Raw genomic sequence first — 21,317 nt, forward strand, 5'->3', positions numbered from 1 at the left:
GGCGTCAGCATGGTCCTAAAGCACACCGTTGCCTCGTTTTGTATCACATTCCAATGATAAAACTGGGGGGGACAAACATTTCAGAATGTGTGGGGGGGGGAGACATGTCCCTCCCGTCCCTAGTGAAAGTTGTGCCCCTGACTATTGGACAAAATGGTCAAAGTTCATGTCTGTGTAAGTGTGTGTTCCCTCTCTTGCGTGAGCATGCTTTCCCACGTGAGCTAACGGTTCCTCCATAATCTCTGGCATGCTCACTCGAGAGAGGGAACGCCCACATACACAGACAGGATGTTTTCAGTGGGAAGATAAAGTTTAGCTTGTGAGACGTCTCGCTTTCTCTTCATCTCTGGTTTGAGGTTTACATCACCATTAGGCCAACTCCCAACAGATGGCGTCCTTTCCTACGTGACATTACTAGTCCTTCACAATGATCCTTCCACCAACTGGACTCAAGGAAAGCAGAGCCTGATGCCTCAGAGTAGAGTATAGATCCATCTCTGGGTGAACATTCACCAGATTGGAGTGCATGAATAGATAGACTACCTCCTCTCAGTCAAACGTCTATTACCCATGATGCAACACTTCTTCAATCTATTTCACTGACATGTTGAATCATGAATGAGCTTTGCTCAGCAATTTCACAGATCAATGATCCATAAATAAAGGCATTGAACCTCACTATCTGACTGTCAGTATGTTTGCCTGACTATGACAGGGCTTTAATAAATACACACGTACAAAGAGCATCCAATGTGACCTGAGTATTCTCTCAATGATCTAGACTAGAGGTCAGATTTAGCAGCAGGCCTACTGCTGGATATGTTCAGTCAGAGAGACCCATTAATCCCTATGCATCAAAATGTGGCCCCTCTTGTTGTAGTTCACGAGATGCCCATTACTACGCACCATTACTAGACACCACTTGCCAAGTGTCTGCGTCCCAAATGACTTTTGGGCCCTGTTCAAAAGTAGTACACTAAATAGGGAATAGGGTGTCATTTGGGATGAAGACAGTGTCTCTTGAGCAAAGTCACAATCAGTGAGCCACCAACCACAGATCGCGCTCTTTACAGCTGTCAGTCAGGAACTAAGCATCACCACAGCTGAACACAAAGGAGGAGAACTCTGCTGAGGTTAAGTTCGCACTAGTGAGTGGCGCAGTGGTCTAAGGCACTGCATCGCAGTGCTAGCTGTGCCACTAGAGATCCTGGTTTGAATCCAGGCTCTGTCGTAGCCGGCCGCGACCGGGGGACACATGGGGCAGCGCACAATTGGCCCAGGGTAGGGGAGGGAATGGCCAGCAGGGATGTAGCTCAGTTGGTAGAGCATGGCATTTGCAACGCCAGGGTTGTGGGTTCGAAAAAAAAATATGTATGCACTAACTATAAGTTGCTCTGGATAAGAGCATCTGCTAAATAAATAAAGAAGTATGTTTTTATTACACCGATTGACATAGACAGCTGAGCTGTGATAAAGGCCATGTACAGGCGTACTGCAGTCTGTCTGTAGGATTATTTGACTGGCATTCGCCGATCAACTCATGGCTCGAATCACATTGACTCTTGGGGTGCCCGACGTGTCTTATGGGTGCCAGATGTCGATATCTTTGAGGGGGGCCCATATTTATATTTCAATTGTCATGGGGACCCTGATTTGATGCCCCCTATAGCCCCCCTGTAATCTGAACCCTGTACACAATCATGTGTGTCAGGGGCAAAGAAAAGGGCCATCCAGTCTATCCTACAGCAGGCAATCGGTTGTCAGATATGTCAGGAAGACTGTAATAATAAACCTATGCCAGCTTCTACTTCAGAAAACATAAGGAAACCACATTGACCAATTATATTTCCCCAATATCAGATGAATTGACAAATAACCTAGATCTACTTTTAAATGGACTAGGCCTATAGCCCATGGCTTGGGCTTCATTAACGATATATAGGCCTGTAGCCCATGGCTTGGAATTCATTAACCATATTGACCTATAGCCTATGGCTTGGGCTTCATTAACCATATATAGGCCTATAGCCTATGGCTTGGAATTCATTAACCATATTGACCTATAGCCTATGGCTTGGGCTTCATTAACCATATATAGGCCTATAGCCTATGGCTTGGAATTCATTAACCATATTGACCTATAGCCTATGGCTTGGGCTTCATTAACCATATATAGGCCTATAGCCTATGGCTTGGGCTTCATTAACCATATAGGCCTTTGTTCTTCAGTCCTATTGTGGGCTACACTCCCTCCCCCCTCTGTTCTGTACAGGAGACACACAGGTTGTGCAGGATTTGGTTCTAGCCCAGTACTAACACACACGTAATCGTGATGATTAGGCTACAATAGGCTAGTAATAGCAATAGTTCAGAAGGTAAAGTGAGTCCATAACAGCCTTTCTTGTTTAATTCTCAGTCAATTTCAGACATTACAGACACACATTCCTATTTGCAGTCGCAGGAAAAAACGGCGAACTACGATGTGCTATTGGTGGATAGTCTTCCCATGTGATGTTCTTGTTGTCCGACGGTCGCTGTGTGCTAATGGCTCCTCCTGCAACAGTGAAACGGAGCTGAGCAAGGGTTGCAGGGGCAACGCAAAAATATATATTTTTCTCGAGCCGCAGGAGAGGGGTGACTTATTGCGCAATGTTTAAGAAAAAAACATTTTAGATCGCGTGCTTAGACGTCGTTCCAACTATAGAGAAGGGTTCGATTTATTTTAATTTTATTCTAAACACCCCAAATGAACTCCGTCAGAGCAACCAGCAGAAGACCCAGGCGAGTGTCGAGGCCGCGCCCGGTACAGCCGGAAAGGAACAACCAGGAAAGAGGTAATGCATGTAACGTTACCGCTAAGCTAACTGGGCGCATTTACAACCTTTTTAGAAATACGTTGGTTCGGTTACTTGTTGACTCAAGTTAAACGTTTGAATATAGTTGGTGGCTTTAAAAAAAGTAGGGTTGAAAACGTCTTTCCCTTTGGTGGAGATGTTAGGAAACGCCGAGGCTTCTTGCTCTGTCGGCAATCCCTAAGGCCGCGCTTTGTTTGGCTTGGTTTGTTCCTAGACCTAAACTAATCCTTGCTTATCTTGACTAGACTACAGATCGTAGAATAATGCCAGCTAGCTTGTTCAAAAACGCACTAACGACTATAATAATGGTTAGCCCACGAGTTTGTCATGCGGTTGTTTTTTCAATTTCTAGTTATTCTCGCTGGTGTTTACTGGCATGCTAAAGTTAGCCAGCTAGCTAGTACGCTAACGTAACGAGCAAATTGGCAACCCATGATGACGTTATCCGTAGACAACTAGCCAAGAGCTACGCCTTTGTTTGAATAGCACTTTGGAAATTATCAAAGTGCACATTACTTACAATTGTTGTTAAATTAGCACATTGGCGGCAAATGTGTTGTTTCCTGTAATTACGCCTTCCCTTATAATTAACATAATCAAAGTTGGGTTTTGTCTGAGACGAGTTGTGGTTGTTGGCTAGCTAACATTAACGTTATAGCCACCTTGCTAAAGCAGTTAGGTAGTTAGCTATCTAGTCACATCACTAAATGTAGAGAATTATATTTAGGTAATTACATTCAGCATGGATAGCTCAATTAACTACATAGTAGCTGAATAAATCACGTTTTAGCTGTGGTTAACATTACTCTCGCATAAGCTAAATTAGCTTGACGCATCTAAATTAGCGAGCTAGTTAGACAAAATGGATTAGCTAGCTAGCTGTTCTATGTGCGTCGTCTCACCACGGTAAATCACCAAGGTCTGGCTGTTGGGATTGGCATCTCTGACCGTCGGACACCCACCGGCGTTGTGTCCCGAAGCGCACAGTGGGGTAACCAGGCAATCTTTCGAAAGATAACCTTTCAAAGGTAAACAATGTTTATGTTCTATGTGCGACAATCTCAGAAAATAGGCTCACTACCGGTACGTTGCCAGCTGATGAAGATGGCTAATTTCTTAATGCAGGGGAAATTCAACTGAAGGGACCGACCGTCAGCAGAGGTTTTTGTTAGGTGATTTTCAGTTGGCTTGATCAAACTAGGTTTACTACAGTCAATTTGCCAGCTACGTTATTGTAATGACTAGAAATTAACGTAAATAGCTTGCTGTTGGTTAAATGACAGATAGCCAGCACTAGCAGTATATCTGGAATGATCAGGTACAGGATAGACCAAGCCATACTAGTCACGTTAACTAAGGCAGCTTCAAAATAGTCAAGGCAGCTGTTCAAATGGTGGTCAGAGGCCTCTTTGAATTGCAGAGGTGAAGAGGTGCATGTAAATCAAATCACGTGTTTAGCAGATGTTATTGCGGGTGTAGCGAAATGCTTGTTTCTAGCTCCGACAGTGCAGTAATATCTAACAAGTAATATCTAACAATTTCACAACATATACCCAATACACACAAATCTAAGTAAAGCAATGGAATTAAGAATATATAAATAAATATATAGCTTATAAATATATAGCTTGGCTATATTGGCTGCGTTTTTACAGGCAGCCCAATTCTGATATTTTGCCCAATTATCTGCAGACCCTGTTTACTACATGCCACACCCACTATATGCCGCGCCCACAACGCACACTTACTACATGCTGCAGACACTGCCATTAACGCTTTGAACACACTGACTGCATTATTGCGCAAAATAGTATGCAGCATCATCTAGATATGTGTACAACAAAAGTTAAACGTTAATCTTCTGCTACCATTTCTGTCAACCCGTTTACGCATACAGTTTGACGCATACGTTCAATAAATCCAACGTATGCACCACACAGAACGCACTGCAACTGCCTCTGCAACGCAATGCTGCAAGGCAAACGTAGCGTTCCATTGGAAATGAATGTACTTCTGGTGTACCAAAACGCAATGACGCAGTCGGTGTGTTCGAAGTGTAAGGCTGCTAGCTAGGACACCGGCACACAGTGTCCTTCGCCCCCGCCTGCCGAGCACTGCTTTCCCGCAGTTATTTTAATGTTACAGCGAGGGTAATCACTATCCTGTAGTGCCACGCAAGATTTGGGTTGGCTACACTAGCTAGCCACTTCGCTCACCGTAAAGTTAACAGAACTGCGGGAAAGCAGTGCTCGGCAGGCGGGGGTGAAGCTAGTGAGCTACTTACCTCATCGTACCGTTAACAGAACTGCGGGAAAGCAGTACTCGTCAGCGGGTACGAAGGACACTACCGCTAGCTAGCAGCCTGCTCCTTCAGTTTTTTTGTTGTTGGGGCTGTTTGATCCATAGTTGATGCGTTACCGCCACCTACTGTGCTGGAGTGTGGGCCAGAGACTGCGCTAGTAGCCTCAATGGCAGTGGCCGCGGCATGTATTCTGCAGATAGACATTATTGACAAACGAGCTGATCTAATTTTTTACATTTTAGTCATTTAGCAATAATAATAATAATATGCCATTTAGCAGACGCTTTTATCCAAAGCGACTTACAGTCATGCGTGCAAACATTTTTGTGTATGGGTGGTCCCGGGGATCGAACCCACTACCCTGGCGTTACAAGCGCCGTGCTCTACCAGCTGAGCTACAGAGGACCACATTTAGCAGACGCTCTTATCCAGAGCGACTTACAGTTAGTGAGTGCATAAATTTTTCATACTGGCCCCCCGTGGGAATCAAACCCACAACCTTGGCGATGCAAGCGCCATGTTCTACCAACTGAACTACAGGAGGCCAATATATACCTCCAATTGCAAGAAAATATTTTCTCCTAATTAATTATTTGTGCTGCGTTTAGACAGGCAGCCAATTCTAATATTTTTCCACTAATTGGTCTTTTGACCAATCACATCAGAGGTGCGTTCAGCAAGGGAAATATTTAGCAAACGTTGCCTAACGTTAGCAAACATATTCCATTTTTTTTGTGTTAGCCGCGACCATTTGCTAACGTTTGCGAACAATCTGAGACGGTAGTGTGCTGCGAACGGAAGTGTCTGCTTCAGGTCTAAACTGCCGCTAAAAATAATCAAGTGGCCATGTAGACTCAACTATATTTAGTAGGAATTGCTAAGTCATTTTCAGTTTGAATATTGTCGCTAAAAAGCCACAGTAATCCTTACAAAAAGTAGCTGTTTGATGTTTCACCGTAACATTTTGGAATGTTCATTCAAATAGTTCAACTGAAATTGTTACTCTGGCAACATGTTCGCCGCAAACAGAAGCCTTGTTGAACTCATCTCAGATCTTTTCACATCAGATATTTTTCAAAACTGATCTGATGGGTCAAAAGACCAATTAGTGAAAAAAAGACGCAGCCTTAGTGAAACATATGAAGTGGAATAAGAATGTTTGCGGCTGGCATTTGTGACCTGGGCTCGTTCTACTTCAGATGTGGAAGGGCATACACTAGAATAGAGATTAGCCCTAGGCAACATTTACAGATTACAGGCCTACATATAGACATTTTGCATTCTTCATCGGCCTGAAAGAGAGAAACGCTGTTTTGTTTTTATTGCTACCACCTCTTAAACTGTTTCCAATCCATGTAGCTGGTATCCTATTACATTAGATCTTCCTTTGCTTTTGTACCCTAAAAACCTGAAATTGTATTTAGCTGATGGTGGCAAAGTCTTAAATGCGCCTCTGTTGCCCATTTCCATGGATCTGTTGGTTGATTAACTAGTGGGGCACTGCAACCAGGACAGGAACAATGCAGCTTGACCCGTTTGTCAGGCTTAATGAAGTGAACCCAGCTTCTTCCTGTTGAGGTCTTTATTCTGTGTCCTCCCCACCACCCCCAGGATCCCGTCTCTGGTCTTGGTTTGTTCACCAGTAATTACATTTACGTCATTTAGCAGACGCTCTTATCCAGAGCGACTTACAGTTAGTGAATACATATATATATAGATATATATATATTTTTTTTTTTCATACTGGCCCCCCGTGGGAATCAAACCCACAACCCTGGCGTTGCAAACGCCATGCTCTATCAACTGAGCTACATCCCTGCCGGCCATTCCCTCCCCTACCCTGGACGACGCTGGGCCAATTGTGCGCCGCCCATGAGTCTCCCGGTCGCGGCCGGCTGCGACAGAGCCTGGATTCGAACCAGGATCTCTAGTGGCACAGCTAGCACTGCGATGCAGTGCCTTAGACCACTGCGCCACTAAGGAGTAATGATGCATTGTTGATGCTAAAACAAAGGTGGAGCACAACCCGGCACACTACATGTCCTTTGTAGGGCTGACCCCATTTAGTCGACTGGACACACCAAGACAGTCGTGAAGAGGGCACGACAAAGCCTATTCCCCCTCAGGAGACTGAAAATATTTGGCATGGGTGCTCAGATCCTCAAAAATTCTACAGCTGCACCATCGAGAGCATCCTGACTTGTTGCATCACCGCCTGATATGGCAACTGCTCAGCCTTCGACCGCAAGGCACTGCAGAGGGTAGTGCGTACAGCCCAGTACATCACTGGGGCCAAACTTCCTGCCATCCAGAACCTCTATACCAGGCGGTGTCAGAGGAAGGCCCTAAATATGGTCAGACTCCAGCCACCCTAGTCATAGACTGTTCTCTCTGCTAACGCACGGCAAGCGGTACCGGAGTGCCAAGTCTAGGTCCAAAATGCTTCTTAACAGCTTCTACCCCCAAGCCATAAGACACCTGAACAGCTAATCATGGCTACCCGGACTATGTGCATTGTCCCCCCACCCCCTCTTTTACGTTGCTGCTACTCTGTTTATTATCTATGCATAGTCACTTTAACTCTACCCACATGTACATATTACCTTAATTACCTCGACTAACCTGTGCCCCCGCACATTGACTCTGTACCGGTACCCCCTGTATATAGCCTCACTACTGTTATTTTATTTTGCTGCTGCTCCTTAATTATTTTTTATAAAAAAAAATTACTTAACACTTATTTTTCTTAACTGCATTGTTGGTTAAGGGCTGTAAGTAAACATTTCACTGTAAGGTCTACACCTGTTGTATACGGCGTAATGTGACAAAAAACATTTGAGTTGATTTGATCGATTGTTTGGTCGATAGGCTGTTGGTCGACCGAGATCTTTAGTTGAGCGCCTTACTCAGTGGACTAATCCATTGCGGAGGCCACAGGGATGGCACAGTCCATCACTCTTAAGATGTGGTACTGACATTTTATATGGTTATATTATGTAAAAATGATGGTGCAACACTAATAAATATATTATTTTATAATAAATGCGCTTTCTCCCGCGTTGGATATGGTTGCTGTCCGCGGTTATGAAACATAATCTTCAGTGCGCCGTAGATTTGGCGCCTTTCCCTATGTTGCTATGTGCATAATAGCCAAATGAAGCAGCATATTGGGATTGAGAACAATGCAGCAGAGACGAGGAAACAGTCTTTGCCTTAAGCCCTATTTGGACGGTATTCGTTTTACTGGCACAAAACACCACAACTGTAATTTGTGTCCCGTCCGAATCTGACATGTCAGTAATTTGTATATTGCTGGAGAGTAACAAATCCAACCAGAATAGTCAACTGTTTTTTGCCGAACTCCAAGGTCCTCTGATAATACTAGTCCCGTGCGAATCGACATCCCTGTGTTTTGAGAGAAATGTCTGAGTTTGATAGGTGTTGCTCGCGGTTTGAGCGAGAAAACAATAACTGATTTGATAAATAGAACAAAGTGCTGCGCATAGCCTATATATGAATGGCCTACATGTATCAACTTTCACAGTGAATGCTTTTGTTTATATGTTTTGTGCGTGTGAATTGAATATTGGCAAATGCATCAGTAAAGAATATTGCACCTATTTTAATGTAACCCTTGCTGTTAATAGATCGCAAAGCAGCATACAACTGACCTAAACATTTGGAAATTATAAGTTCACTTTCGCATCCATGGCCTTAAAACGCAGCTTAAGTGCAAGTGCACTGTTTAGCTCACATCTGAAGGCTGGGGGGCATTTAGGCCTTACTGCGGATCGCTAAAATATCCTAATTCAAATATTATGGTGACAAAATACAAAAGATGGTTTGGTATGGTTTAGAAACTTGGGAACCAAGCTCGAATTATCAGTGTAGCCCTGTTATCGCCTGGACTCAATTTATTGGAGGAAAAAATAACGAATTACAGAAGGCAGTTTGGAAAAAAACGAATCACGTCCTGCTCGTCCTCTGAAATAACGGACATTATGGGGTAATAATTACGTAACCAACGTTCTCTAGTATTACAAGTCCTGTGCGAATAGGGCTTAGCCTAATTGTCTAAGAAAATTGAGAATAGAGCAAACCCCAACTTAATTAGGTCTATAAATCAATAGCCTAACTGTTAAATGTGCCTGGCTTTATAAATCTTCCATATACAGTGCGTTCGGAAAGTATTCAGACCCCTTTACTTTTTCCACATTTTGTTACGTTACAGCCTTATTCTAAAATTGATTAAAAATAAATTAAAAAACTCAATCTACACGCAATACCCCATAATGACAAAGCAAAATCAGGTTTTTAGACATTTTTGCAAATGTATTAAGAATTGAAAACTGAAAATACATTTACATAAGTATTCAGACTTTTTATTCAGTACTTTGTTGAAGCACCTTTGGCAGCGATTACAGCCTTGTGTCTTCTTGGGTATGACGCTACAAGCTCGGCACACCTGTATTTGGGGAGTTTCTCCCATTCTTCTCTGCAGATCCTCTCAAGCTCTGTCAGGTTGGATGCACAGCTATTTTCAGGTCTCTCCAGAGATTTTCGATCGGGTTCAAGTCCGGGCTCTGGCTGGGCCACTCAAGGACATTCAGAGACTTGTTTCCGAAGCCACTCCTGCGTTGTCTTGGCTGTGGGTCGTTGTCCTGTTGGAAGAACCTTCGCCCCGATATGAGGTTCTGAGCACTCTGGAGGAGGTTTTCATCAAGGATCTCTCTGTACTTCGCTCCGTTCATCTTTCCCTCGATCCTGACTAGTCTCCCAGTCCCTGCAGTTGAAAAACATCCCCACAGCATGATGCTTCCACCCCCATGCTTCACTGTAGGGATGGTGCCAGGGGCCCTCCAGACGTGACGCTTGGCGTTCATGCCAAAAAGTTCAATCTTGGTTTCATCAGACCAGATAATCTTGTTTCCTCATGGTCTGAGTCCTTTAGGTGCCTTTTGGCAAACTCCAAGTGGGCTGTCATGTGCCTTTTACTGAGGAGTGGCTTCCGTTGGGCCATTCTACCATAAAGGCCTGATTGGTGGAGTGCTGCAGAGATGGTTGTCCTTCTGGAAGGTTCTCCCATCTCCACAGAGGAACTCTGGAGCTCTGTCAGAGTGACCATCGGGTTCTTGGTCACCTCCCTGACCAAGGCCCTTCACCCCCGATTGCTCAGTTTGGCCGGGCGGCCAGCTCTAGGGAGAGTCTTGGTGGTTCCAAACTTCTTCCATTTAAGAATGATGTAGGCCACTGTGTTCTTGGGGACCTTCAATGCTGCAGAAATTTTTTGGTACCCTTCCCCAGATCTGTGCCTCGACACAATCCTGTCTCGGAGCTCTACGGACAATTCCTTCAACCTGATGGCTTGGTTTTTGCTACGACATGCACTGTCAACTGTGGGACCTTATATAGACAGGTGTGTGTGCCTTTCCAAATCATGTCCAATCAATTGAATTTACCACAGGTGAACTCTAATCAAGTTGTAGAAACATCTCAAGGATAATCAATGGAAACAGGATGCACTTGAGCTCAATTTCGAGTCTCATAGCAAAGGGTCTGAATACTTATGTAAATAAGGTATTTATGTTTTTCATTTTTTATACATTTGCAAAAATGTAAAAAAAAACCTGTTAGCTTTGTCATTATGGGGTGTTGTGTGTCGATTGAGGGGGAAAAGTATTTTAATCAATTTTAGAATAAGGCTGTAACGTGTAGCTCAGTTGGTAGAGCATGGCATTTGCAACGCCAGGGTTGTGGGTTCGATTCCCACGGGGGGCCAGTATGGGGAAAAAATAAAAATGTATGCACTCACTAACTGTAAGTCGCTCTGGATAAGAGCATCTGCTAAATGACAAAAATGTAAATGTAAAAGTCAACTGGACTCAATACTTTCCGAATGCACTGTAAATCTACAGAAATAAGTAAATAACTTCTGTTGCCTGTTGGAGTGTTTAATAGCCTACTGATTTTGTGAGCACCAAGCCTCATGCAATGGCAAAATGTCGGATAAAGCAATTTCACAGATTTGGATGGTTTTAATCTTTGCTATGCTCTAATAACGACGCTCTATCTTTTTTTAGTTAGAACAGAGTGGTGTTACTTATAATTTATTTTGTGTTCCAAACAGGCAGAAAAATAATATTGTAATCTAACAGCACCTGTTTGTCACACATAATATGCACACAACTCTCACTCCTATACCCTCCTTTTTCTTGATCTCCTTCTTATTATTACAATTATTATGATCATCAATTTAATAATTCATGTTATCATTAGTAGGCTTTGTATAGTAGCCTTGTAAATTATAACCACCATCGAGCTGTAGGCCTAAGATCGCGTGCTATTTAGTCTGTATACCATAACTTACTTAGGCCTGTATTTCTTTATGTAGGCTACTGTATCAGTCAATTAATATTTTAATCATTAACCTAAACAATAAATAAACTGCAATTCATGAATGCGTGCAACTGTTTTTAGTCTGCTGTAATAAAGGCTTTATATATATATTTTTCGTTAGAACAGACTCTTTGGTACACATATTTAGTGTTGTTTACACTGTTCCTAATGGTCAGAAAAAATAATAATATTGTAATCTAACAGCAACTGTTTGGCACACACAATACTCACGCAACGCTTGCTCTTATACCCTCCTTTTTCTTGATCTCCAGTCTTCCACAACTAAGTCAAATGTCTTCCACAGATCTGACTTCTCCTTTGCCTCCTGGGCAACCAGTAAACATTCCCCTGTTTCCAGTTTCTTTTTCACGTCCTCCGCATCCATTTTGCTGTCGACATTACTGTGTTCGGAGTTTGTTACAACCAATTTATTGATGTGATTATGATAGGCTATAGGACATGACCTCTTGGTCACATGCATGCGATGCTTACATGTTTTACATAAAGAGAACAAGTGTTGAGGGAATAGGGAATGTTTTTCCTAAACAAATTAGGGATTTCGGTAGCAGTCAAACAAGTAAGAAACTAAATGAATGAAATTGTTGTAGCTTCAGCACGGGCAGTGCAATAAACACTTCCTGTGCTGTGGTGCTTTTTCGCTGCAGTCGGGAGGGAAGCGAGACAACGTGCGCTAGTCACACAGGCACTAGCTGTCATTTCTTTAAACAGTGTGACCATCGGGCTCTTTCTTGAATCATTTGTGTGCTTAAAGCATCAGACAAGCTCAGTGCATTTGTAGTTGGTTTTATTCAAACTCATAGGGTGTGTCTGTCTATTTTTGATAAAAATACGTTTAAACATTTCGACCTATCGAAAGAACAGGATGACTCTCGGGTCGACCAATATTTATTTTTAGTCAGGGATAGCCCTAGTCCTTTTGTAATGGTTGTTTGTCTACAGCAGGCAGTCAGATGGCTTCTGGGTACTGTGTTTTGAATAGGCCTAGACTATATGTAAGGTTTTTAGGCCTAATGACTTGCTGTAGTGCCGTTTGTGTTTGGGGTGCTGTTGTTGTAGTAGACTAGAGATGCTGTTGTAGTTGGCTAGGGCTAGGTAGAGCCAGTGTTTGTAGTGGTTACTGGACTAGTAGCCTTGGAGAGCAGCCTTGCTTCGAGAGCAACACAGTTTGCTGGAGCTAAGAGCTCCCAGCTGGGGTGGTTGTGGTTGGCAACAGTTATGGACTCAGACGTTATGGATCCTTCAGGTAGAATGGACCTGTGTTATTCACCTGCTGAAAGTAAACTGTCTGGAGTCACTTCAAATTAATGAAATCCTCTGTCCTCTGGCTGCTAGCAGGAGATGTAAACAGTGTGTCTACAAACCAGGTCAGTCCTGCTGTTATTCTCTATCTCTTGTCATAAACTAACACAATTTGTTTTTTTGGGGATGGTTAAGTTCAGATGGTGCAGACCGTGTTCAATATGTTTCAAAAATTGATCTTCACATTTTGTGGTCTGACGACAGCTCTTTTATGGGGGCGTTCATTTTGTAATTGTGTTTCGTGCATTGCACTTTACGTGAGACAACAATCTAATCAGAGGAAAGCTCAATAGCACCCCACATCTGTTTGAATGTTTTAGCTGGTCAAAATACCCTCCTCTGCCTTGTTAAGGGTAAATCATAGTCCACAGCCGCTGAGACGCGTAAGTCCGGCGTCCCATTGTGACATAGCTACGTGGCTCTGAGACCACCATCCGCTGGGGACGCACAGGCTAAACGCACACCTTCTCACAATTCCCAACCAACGGGGCTCCGGTACACGTCCTCTATTCATTTGAATGTGTTGACGGTTGGAGAAATTGCTTGAGCTGCGCTGACAATTTGAAAAGTATGAAAGCCAGCGGTCCAATATTCTAGAACAAGGGGTCATGCTAGAGTTCTGAAATCTGCATTATCAAAACGCAGACCTTCAAAAAAATCTGCATTTCAAACCATTTTAGATGGGTTTTATATTGAAAGTCATGCTTTTTTTGCTTCAATAGAGTGATCAAGGGTGTGTAACCAGGGCTACTCAGATGTTTTACCAGCCAAAGTATTTTCCCCTGCTAAAATTACATCAACAAAACACAAAAAAATGGATGAGCATCCTTTGTAATGTTTCTAAATCAAATGTATTAATAGTAATAAGTAATGTGGTATATTGTTTATTTTAACCAAAATATCACAGGAGACAAGAATGTTCAGCTACCCCTTTAAGTACGTGAGGTTAACGAGGTAATGTGACTCAAGTCATGTGCCTGTGAGATTGAGTCTGACTAATAGCAGCGTTGTCTTCTCTTCCCTAGCAGTTGAAACTCAAACGTTGAAAAACAACCTAGCTTGTGAACAAAACAATGTAAATAGCCAAGAAACACGAGGACAACGTCTCACTCATTCGTAGTTCTTTGACTTTGTGCGATTCATTTACCAGCTATGAAACAAAACGGCAGAAATACTTTGAAAACTACTGCAGCATTTATTTTACTATGTGATCATACTTGACTATTTTTATTAAAGAATGCAAGTGAAGTGCTCACTCTGTGGCATTCTAACCACCCGCCAAGGTGGCTGGTGAAATGGACATCTTACCCGCCAATGCCAAAATCTACCTGCATTTGGCGGGTGTTAATTTTAGGCCCTGTGTGCCACTATAGTTTTCCTTCACAGAAAATACATTAGTGCAACACATTCGGCAGAAAATAAGATTTTCATCAGATGACAACAGAAGTGCAACATTATTTGGCTAGCAGCCACACAAGTAAATTAGCTTACAATGAATAAGCACGGTATTTTTTGCACATATTATGCATGGCCATCATATTTCTAATGTTTATCATAGAAAGAATGTAGCCAGCTACATTTCCTAATGTTTTGCTTGAAGTTAATCTTGCATTTTACCGGAGAAAAGTAGGCTACACAGAGAAAAGTAGGCTACACAGAGAAAAGTAGGCTACACAGAGAAAAGTAGGCTACACAGAGAAAAGTAGGCTACACAGAGAAAAGTAGGCTACACAGAGAAAAGTAGGCTACACAGAGAAAAGTAGGCTACACAGAGAAAAGTAGGCTACACAGAGAAAAGTAGGCTACACAGAGAAAAGTAGGCTACACAGAGAAAAGTAGGCTACACAGAGAAAAGTAGGCTACACAGAGAAACGTAGGCTACACAGAGAAAAGTAGGCTACACAGAGAAAAGTAGGCTACACAGAGAAAAGTAGGCTACACAGAGAAAAGTAGGCTACACAGAGAAAAGTAGGCTACACAGAGAAAAGTAGGCTACACAGAGAAAAGAGTGCTGTCTGCTGATAGAATGCTACTGTAGCACAAAATGAGTCTGATGCCAAGCAGAAATTACAATAACAAGCATTTTAGATCTGCGTTTACAAAACACAGCAAGATATTTCTTACGCAGTTTTTTTCTTCTTTGTGAAAACAAAGAATTGTGCGTTAACGCGACCCCTGTAGAACACTGCTGTGCCTACGCATACACGTTTTGGACTATGATAGACACTAGAAGGCTCTGTGCAACATTGCTAGAAGGCTGAACTTTAATCTGTTGTATCTCTTCCAACTTTTGTCATAGGGTTCATTCCCTCAGGAAAAAACAGACTGTCTCAATGATTTATATAAACCTTATATATACACTGCTCAAAAAAATAAAGGGAACACTTAAACAACACATCCTAGATCTGAATGAATGAAATAATCTTATTAAATAATTTTTTCTTTACATAGTTGAATGTGCTGACAACAAAATCACACAAAAATGATCAATGGAAATCAAATTTATCAACCCATGGAGGTCTGGATTTGGAGTCACCCTCAAAATTAAAGTGGAAAACCACACTACAGGCTGATCCAACTTTGATGTAATGTCCTTAAAACAAGTCAAAATGAGGCTCAGTAGTGTGTGTGGCCTCCACGTGCCTGTATGACTTGCCTACAACGCCTGGGCATGCTCCTGATGAGGTGGCGGATGGTCTTCTGAGGGATCTCCTCCCAGACCTGGACTAAAGCATCCACCAACTCCTGGACAGTCTGTGGTGCAACGTGGCGTTGGTGGATGGAGCGAGACATGATGTCCCAGATGTGCTCAATTGGATTCAGGTCTGGGGAACGGGCGGGCCAGTCCATAGCATCAATGCCTTCCTCTTGCAGGAACTGCTGACACACTCCAGCCACATGAGGTCTTGCATTAGGAGGAACCCAGGGCCAACCGCACCAGCATATGGTCTCACAAGGGGTCTGAGGATCTCATCTCGGTACCTAATGGCATTCAGGCTACCTCTGGCGAGCACATGGAGGGCTGTGCGGCCCCCCCAAAGAAATGCCACCCCACACCATGACTGACCCACCGCCAAACCGGTCATGCTGGAGGATGTTGCAGGCAGCAGAACGTTCTCCAAGGCGTCTCCAGACTCTGTCACGTCTGTCACATGTGCTCAGTTTGAACCTGCTTTCATCTGTGAAGAGCACAGGGCGCCAGTGGCGAATTTGCCAATCTTTGTCTCCTCTGGCAAATGCCAAACGTCCTGCACGGTGTTGGGCTGTAAGCACAACCCCCACCTGTGGACGTCGGGCCCTCATACCACCCTCATGGAGTCTGTTTCTGACCGTTTGAGCAGACATATGCACATTTGTGGCCTGCTGGAGGTCATTTTGCAGGGCTCTGGCAGTGCTCCTCCTGCTCCTCCTTGCACAAAGGCGGAGGTAGCGGTCCTGCTGCTGGGTTGTTGCCCTCCTACGACCTCCTCCACGTCTCCTGATGTACTGGCCTGTCTCCTGGTAGCGCCTCCATGCTCTGGACACTACGCTGACAGACACAGCAAACCTTCTTGCCACAGCTCGCATTGATGTGCCATCCTGGATGAGCTGCACTACCTGAGCCACTTGTGTGGGTTGTAGACTCCGTCTCATGCTACCACTAGAGAGAAAGCACCGCCAGCATTCAAAAGTGACCAAAACATCAGCCAGGAAGCATAGGAACTGAGAAGTGGTCTGTGGTCACCACCTGCAGAACCACTTCTTTATTGGGGGTGTCTTGCTAATTGCCTATAATTTCCACCTGTTGTATATTCCATTTGCACAACAGCATGTGAAATGTATTGTCAATCAGTGTTGCTTCCTAAGTGGACAGTTTGATTTCACAGAAGTGTGATTGACTTGGAGTTACATTGTGTTGTTTAAGTGTTCCCTTTATTTTTTTGAGCAGGGTGTGTATGTATGTGTGTGTGTATATGTATGTATGTGTGTGTGTGGTCCTCTGTAGCTCAGCTGGTAGAGCACGGCGCTTGTAACGCCAAGGTAGTGGGTTCGAACCCCGGGAACACCCATACACAAAAAAATGTATGCACGCATGACTGTAAGTCGCTTTGGATAAAAGCGTCTGCTAAATGGCATATTATTTATTTATTATATATATATATACACACACACAGTGGGGAAAAAAGTATTTAGTCAGCCACCAATTGTGCAAGTTCTCCCACTTAAAAAGATGAGAGAGGCCTGTAATTTTCATCATAGGTACACGTCAACTATGACAGACAAAATGAGAGAAAAAAATCCAGAAAATCTCATTGTAGGATTTTTTATGAATTTATTTGCAAATTATGGTGGAAAATAAGTATTTGGTCAATAACAAAAGTTTCTCAATACTTTTATATACCCTTTGTTGGCAATGACATAGGTCAAACGTTTTCTGTAAGTCTTCAGAAGGTTTTCACACACTGTTGCTGGAATTTTGGCCCATTCCTCCATGCAGATCTCCTCTAGAGCAGTGATGTTTTGGGGCTGTCGCTGGGCAACACGGACTTTCAACTCCCTCCAAAGATTTTCTATGGGGTTGAGATCTGGAGACTGGCTAGGCCACTCCAGGACCTTGAAATGCTTCTTACGAAGCCACTCCTTCGTTGCCCGGGCGGTGTGTTTGGGATCATTGTCATGCTGAAAGACCCAGCCACGTTTCATCTTCAATGCCCTTGCTGATGGAAGGAGGTTTTCACTCAAAATCTCACGGTACATGGCCCCATTCATTATTTCCTTTACACGGATCAGTCGTCCTGGTCCCTTTGCAGAAAAACAGCTCCAAAGCATGATGTTTCCACCCCCATGCTTCACAGTAGGTATGGTGTTCTTTGGATGCAACTCAGCATTCTTTGTCCTCCAAACACGACGAGTTGAGTTTTTACCAAAAAGTTATATTTTGGTTTCATCTGACCATATGACATTCTCCCAATCCTCTTCTGGATCATCCAAATGCACTCTAGCAAACTTCAGACGGACCTGGACATGTACTGGCTTAAGCAGGGGGACACGTCTGCCACTGCAGGATTTGAGTCCCTGGCGGCGTAGTGTGTTACTAATGGTAGGCTTTGTTACTTTGGTCCCAGCTCTCTGCAGGTCATTCACTAGGTCCCCCCGTGTGGTTCTGGGATTTTTGCTCACCGTTCTTGTGATCATTTTGACCCCACAGGGTGAGATCTTGCGTGGCGCCCCAGATCGAGGGAGATTATCAGTGGTCTTGTATGTCTTCCATTTCCTAATAATTGCTCCCACAGTTGATTTCTTCAAACCAAGCTGCTTACCTATTGCAGATTCAGTCTTCCCAGCCTGGTGCAGGTCTACAATTTTGTTTCTGGTTTCCTAGCACTGCTCTATTGGTCTTGGCCATAGTGGAGTTTGGAGTGTGACTGTTTGAGGTTGTGGACGGGTGTCTTTTATACTGATAACAAGTTCAAACAGGTGCCATTAATACAGGTAACGAGTGGAGGACAGAGGAGCCTCTTAAAGAAGAAGTTACAGGTCTGTGAGAGCCAGAAATCTTGCTTGTTTGTAGGTGACCAAATACTTATTTTCCACCATAATTTGCAAATAAATTCATTAAAAATCCTACAATGTGATTTTCTGGAATTTTTCTCCTCAATTTGTCTGTCATAGTTGACGTGTACCTATGATGAAAATTACAGGCCTCTCTCATCTTTTTAAGTGGGAGAACTTGCACAATTGGTGGCTGACTAAATACTTTTTTCCCCCACTGTGTGTGTGTGTGTGTGTGTGTGTGTGTGTGTATGTATATATATATATATATATATATATATATATACGTTGAGGGAAAAAAGTATTTGATCCCCTGCTGATTTTGTACATTTGCCCACTGACAAAGAAATGATCAGCCTATAATTTGAATGGTAGGTTTATTTGAACAGTGAGAGACAGAATAACAGCAAAAAAATCCAGAAAAACACATGTCAAAAATGTTATAAATTGATTTGCATTTTAATGATGGAAATAAGTATTTCTGGATTTTTGTTGTTGTTATTCTGTCTCTCACTGTTCAAATAAACCTACCATTCAAATTATAGGCTGATCATTTCTTTGTCAGTGGGCAAATGTACAAAATCAGCAGGGGATCAAATACTTGTTTCCCTCACTATGTATGTATGTATGTGTGTGTGTATGTATATGTATGCATAATATATATATATATATATATATATATATATATATATATATATATATATATATATATATACACTCAGTTTATCAGGTACGCCCATCTAGTACCGGGTCGGGGCCCTCCTTTGTCTCCAGAACAGCCTGAATTATCCGGGACATGGAAACGTTGCTCCAATGGTATCAAGGGACCTAACGTGTGCCTGGAAAACCTTCCCTAGGCCGTTGACACCAGGCAGAATGGGGCCATGGCCTCATGCTACTTACGCCAAGTCGGACCAGGCGCTGTTTTTCCACTCCTCAATTGTCCAGTGGTGTGATCGCGTGCCCACTGGAGCTGCTTCTTCTTGTTTTTAGTTGATAAGAGGGGAGCCCGGTGTGGTCGTCTGCTGCAATAGCCCATCCGTGAAAAGGACTGATGAGTTGTGTTCCGAGATGCCGTTCTGCACGCCATTATTTGCCTGTTTCTGGCCCGCCTGTTGGCTTGCACGATCCTTGCCATTCTCCTTCGACCTCTCTCATCAACGAGCTGTTTTGCCCCACCGCACTGCTGCTGACTGGATGTTTTTTGTTTGTCGCACCATTCTCGGTAAACCCTAGACACTGTAGTGCGTGAAAAGCCCAGGAGGCCGGCCGTTTCTGAGATAATGGAACCGGCGCGCCTGGCACCAACGGTCATACCACGCTCAAAGTTGCTTAGGTCACTAGTTTTGCCCATTCTAACGTTCAATGGAACAGTAACTGGATGCCTGTCTGCCTGCTTCATATTGCAAACCACGGCCACGTGACTGGCTGTAGGAGCAAACCATTTTCTTGAATGGGGTGTACCTAATAAACTGACCATTGGGTGTATATTGGCCCAGAGCCATATGTATCTATCTATATGCCTCTTTGTAGGCCTACAATCATTTGATGTAGCTTATGTATGTCTATGGTTAGGCTTGATACAAACCGACAGGGAAGGTTTCACAGGGTCTGTCTGTGTGACCCAATTACACAGTGTACACATACATAGACATTCTGACCCTGATGACCTGAGGGGTAGCCTAGTTCACCAAGCGAGCTGATTTGCCGTATCTTGTTTGTACAACTGACCGTTCAGGCTACTATCATTGTCATGTTGTTGTGAATCATTTGTACTATGTCTTCCAGGCATAAGACGTGGCTTTTCTGGTGAAACTTTCTGACCTGCTGCCTCTGAAACTACGATGTGGTTTTGATGATGTAATGGTCTTTGGACCTAGTGACTGTCACGGATTAGAAGTTTAGTAGTGGGAAGGACTGGTCTGGAATCATTGCTGTTCTTGATTGTTTGCGTTGCCCTTATCCTACGCCCCCAAACCGCTCTTAACTCTTTATTGCTGCTCGGCCTGCTCCTGATCGTCAGGCCTAGAATCTGATCTCTCCTCAGAAGAGTTCAGTAGTCATGAACAGGGCCTAAAATTAACTTTTTGTTCCACCAGCCACGGTGGCAGGTAGATGAGAATCTACCAGCCTCTCAGATTTTTTACCAGCCAAAATAATCTTTCACCATAATTACATTTAAAAAACTGATGACCATGCTTTGTAATGTTTCCAGAACAATACATTTATTAGTAAGAAGTAATGTGGTGTATTGCTCAATTTAATTTAATTTGTTCTTTTAACCAAAATAACAGATGAGACAAAATGTTCAGCTGCCCCTTTAAGGGTGGGAGGTTACCGTGGTAATTGGGCCACTGGAGGTGTGTGAGAGATTTGTGATGTGACTAGTAGTAGACGGTGTCTCTTCACTATCAGTGGAAGCAGCAAATTCAAACTAACATTGAATAACAACCTAGCTTGTGAACACAACAATGTAAATAGCCAAGAAACACGAGGATAAAGTCTCACTTTTCTGACTTGAGGTAAATTAGACCAATGTTTATGCCTGTGGCAGCGCCTCCATAAATGAATATCAGCGCTTCACTCAGTGTGCAAAGCTGTTGCTGCACGAGGGGGGATGTAGGAGTCCTATTTCTTTGTGTGATTAGCAGCTATGAAACAAAACAGCAGAATACTTTGAAAACAGCTACTTCAGCATTTTTCTGCTTGAAATTGCAACACGCACAAATGTTCATACTTGACTATTCACAAATGCGAATGTAGAGCCCTGCAAATTGACCACCTGCCAACGTGGCTGGTGAAGTAGACATTCTTACCCGCCAATACCTATATCTACCCACATTTGTCGGGTGTTAATTTTATGCCCTGGTCATGAAGCTGCTGCTTGCAGAGACATGATAGGATAGAGGCTG

General features: G+C 43.3%; 1 protein-coding gene and 1 long non-coding RNA gene across 5 annotated transcripts in view; one reads left to right on the forward strand and one right to left on the reverse strand.

Annotated features, from left to right (window-relative positions):
• Positions 1-2,385: 2,385 nt before the first annotated feature.
• On the reverse strand, positions 2,386-3,877 carry LOC121578195. The gene is made up of 2 exons (XR_006002747.2): positions 3,758-3,877; positions 2,386-2,554 (listed from the first exon to the last, which is right to left on the reverse strand). It is a non-coding gene; the product is annotated as an uncharacterized LOC121578195 (long non-coding RNA).
• Positions 2,549-21,317, forward strand: part of LOC121578178 (F-box only protein 11) — a 43,183-nt gene continuing 24,414 nt past the window's right edge. For 3 of the 4 annotated variants that reach the window (XR_006002746.1, XM_041892354.2, XM_041892362.2), the window contains exon 1: positions 2,549-2,834. Coding sequence is in view for 2 of the 4 variants with exons in the window: in XM_041892354.2 (XP_041748288.1) it covers positions 2,747-2,834 (88 nt within the window). In the remaining 2 variants the exon portion in view is untranslated. Of the gene's footprint in view, positions 2,835-3,948; positions 4,028-21,317 lie in introns of those variants that run through there. The other variant, XM_041892371.2, reaches the window with a different exon arrangement.

Source organism: Coregonus clupeaformis, chromosome 1, assembly GCF_020615455.1.
Source record: "Coregonus clupeaformis isolate EN_2021a chromosome 1, ASM2061545v1, whole genome shotgun sequence".
NCBI classification, from domain to species: domain Eukaryota; kingdom Metazoa; phylum Chordata; class Actinopteri; order Salmoniformes; family Salmonidae; genus Coregonus; species Coregonus clupeaformis.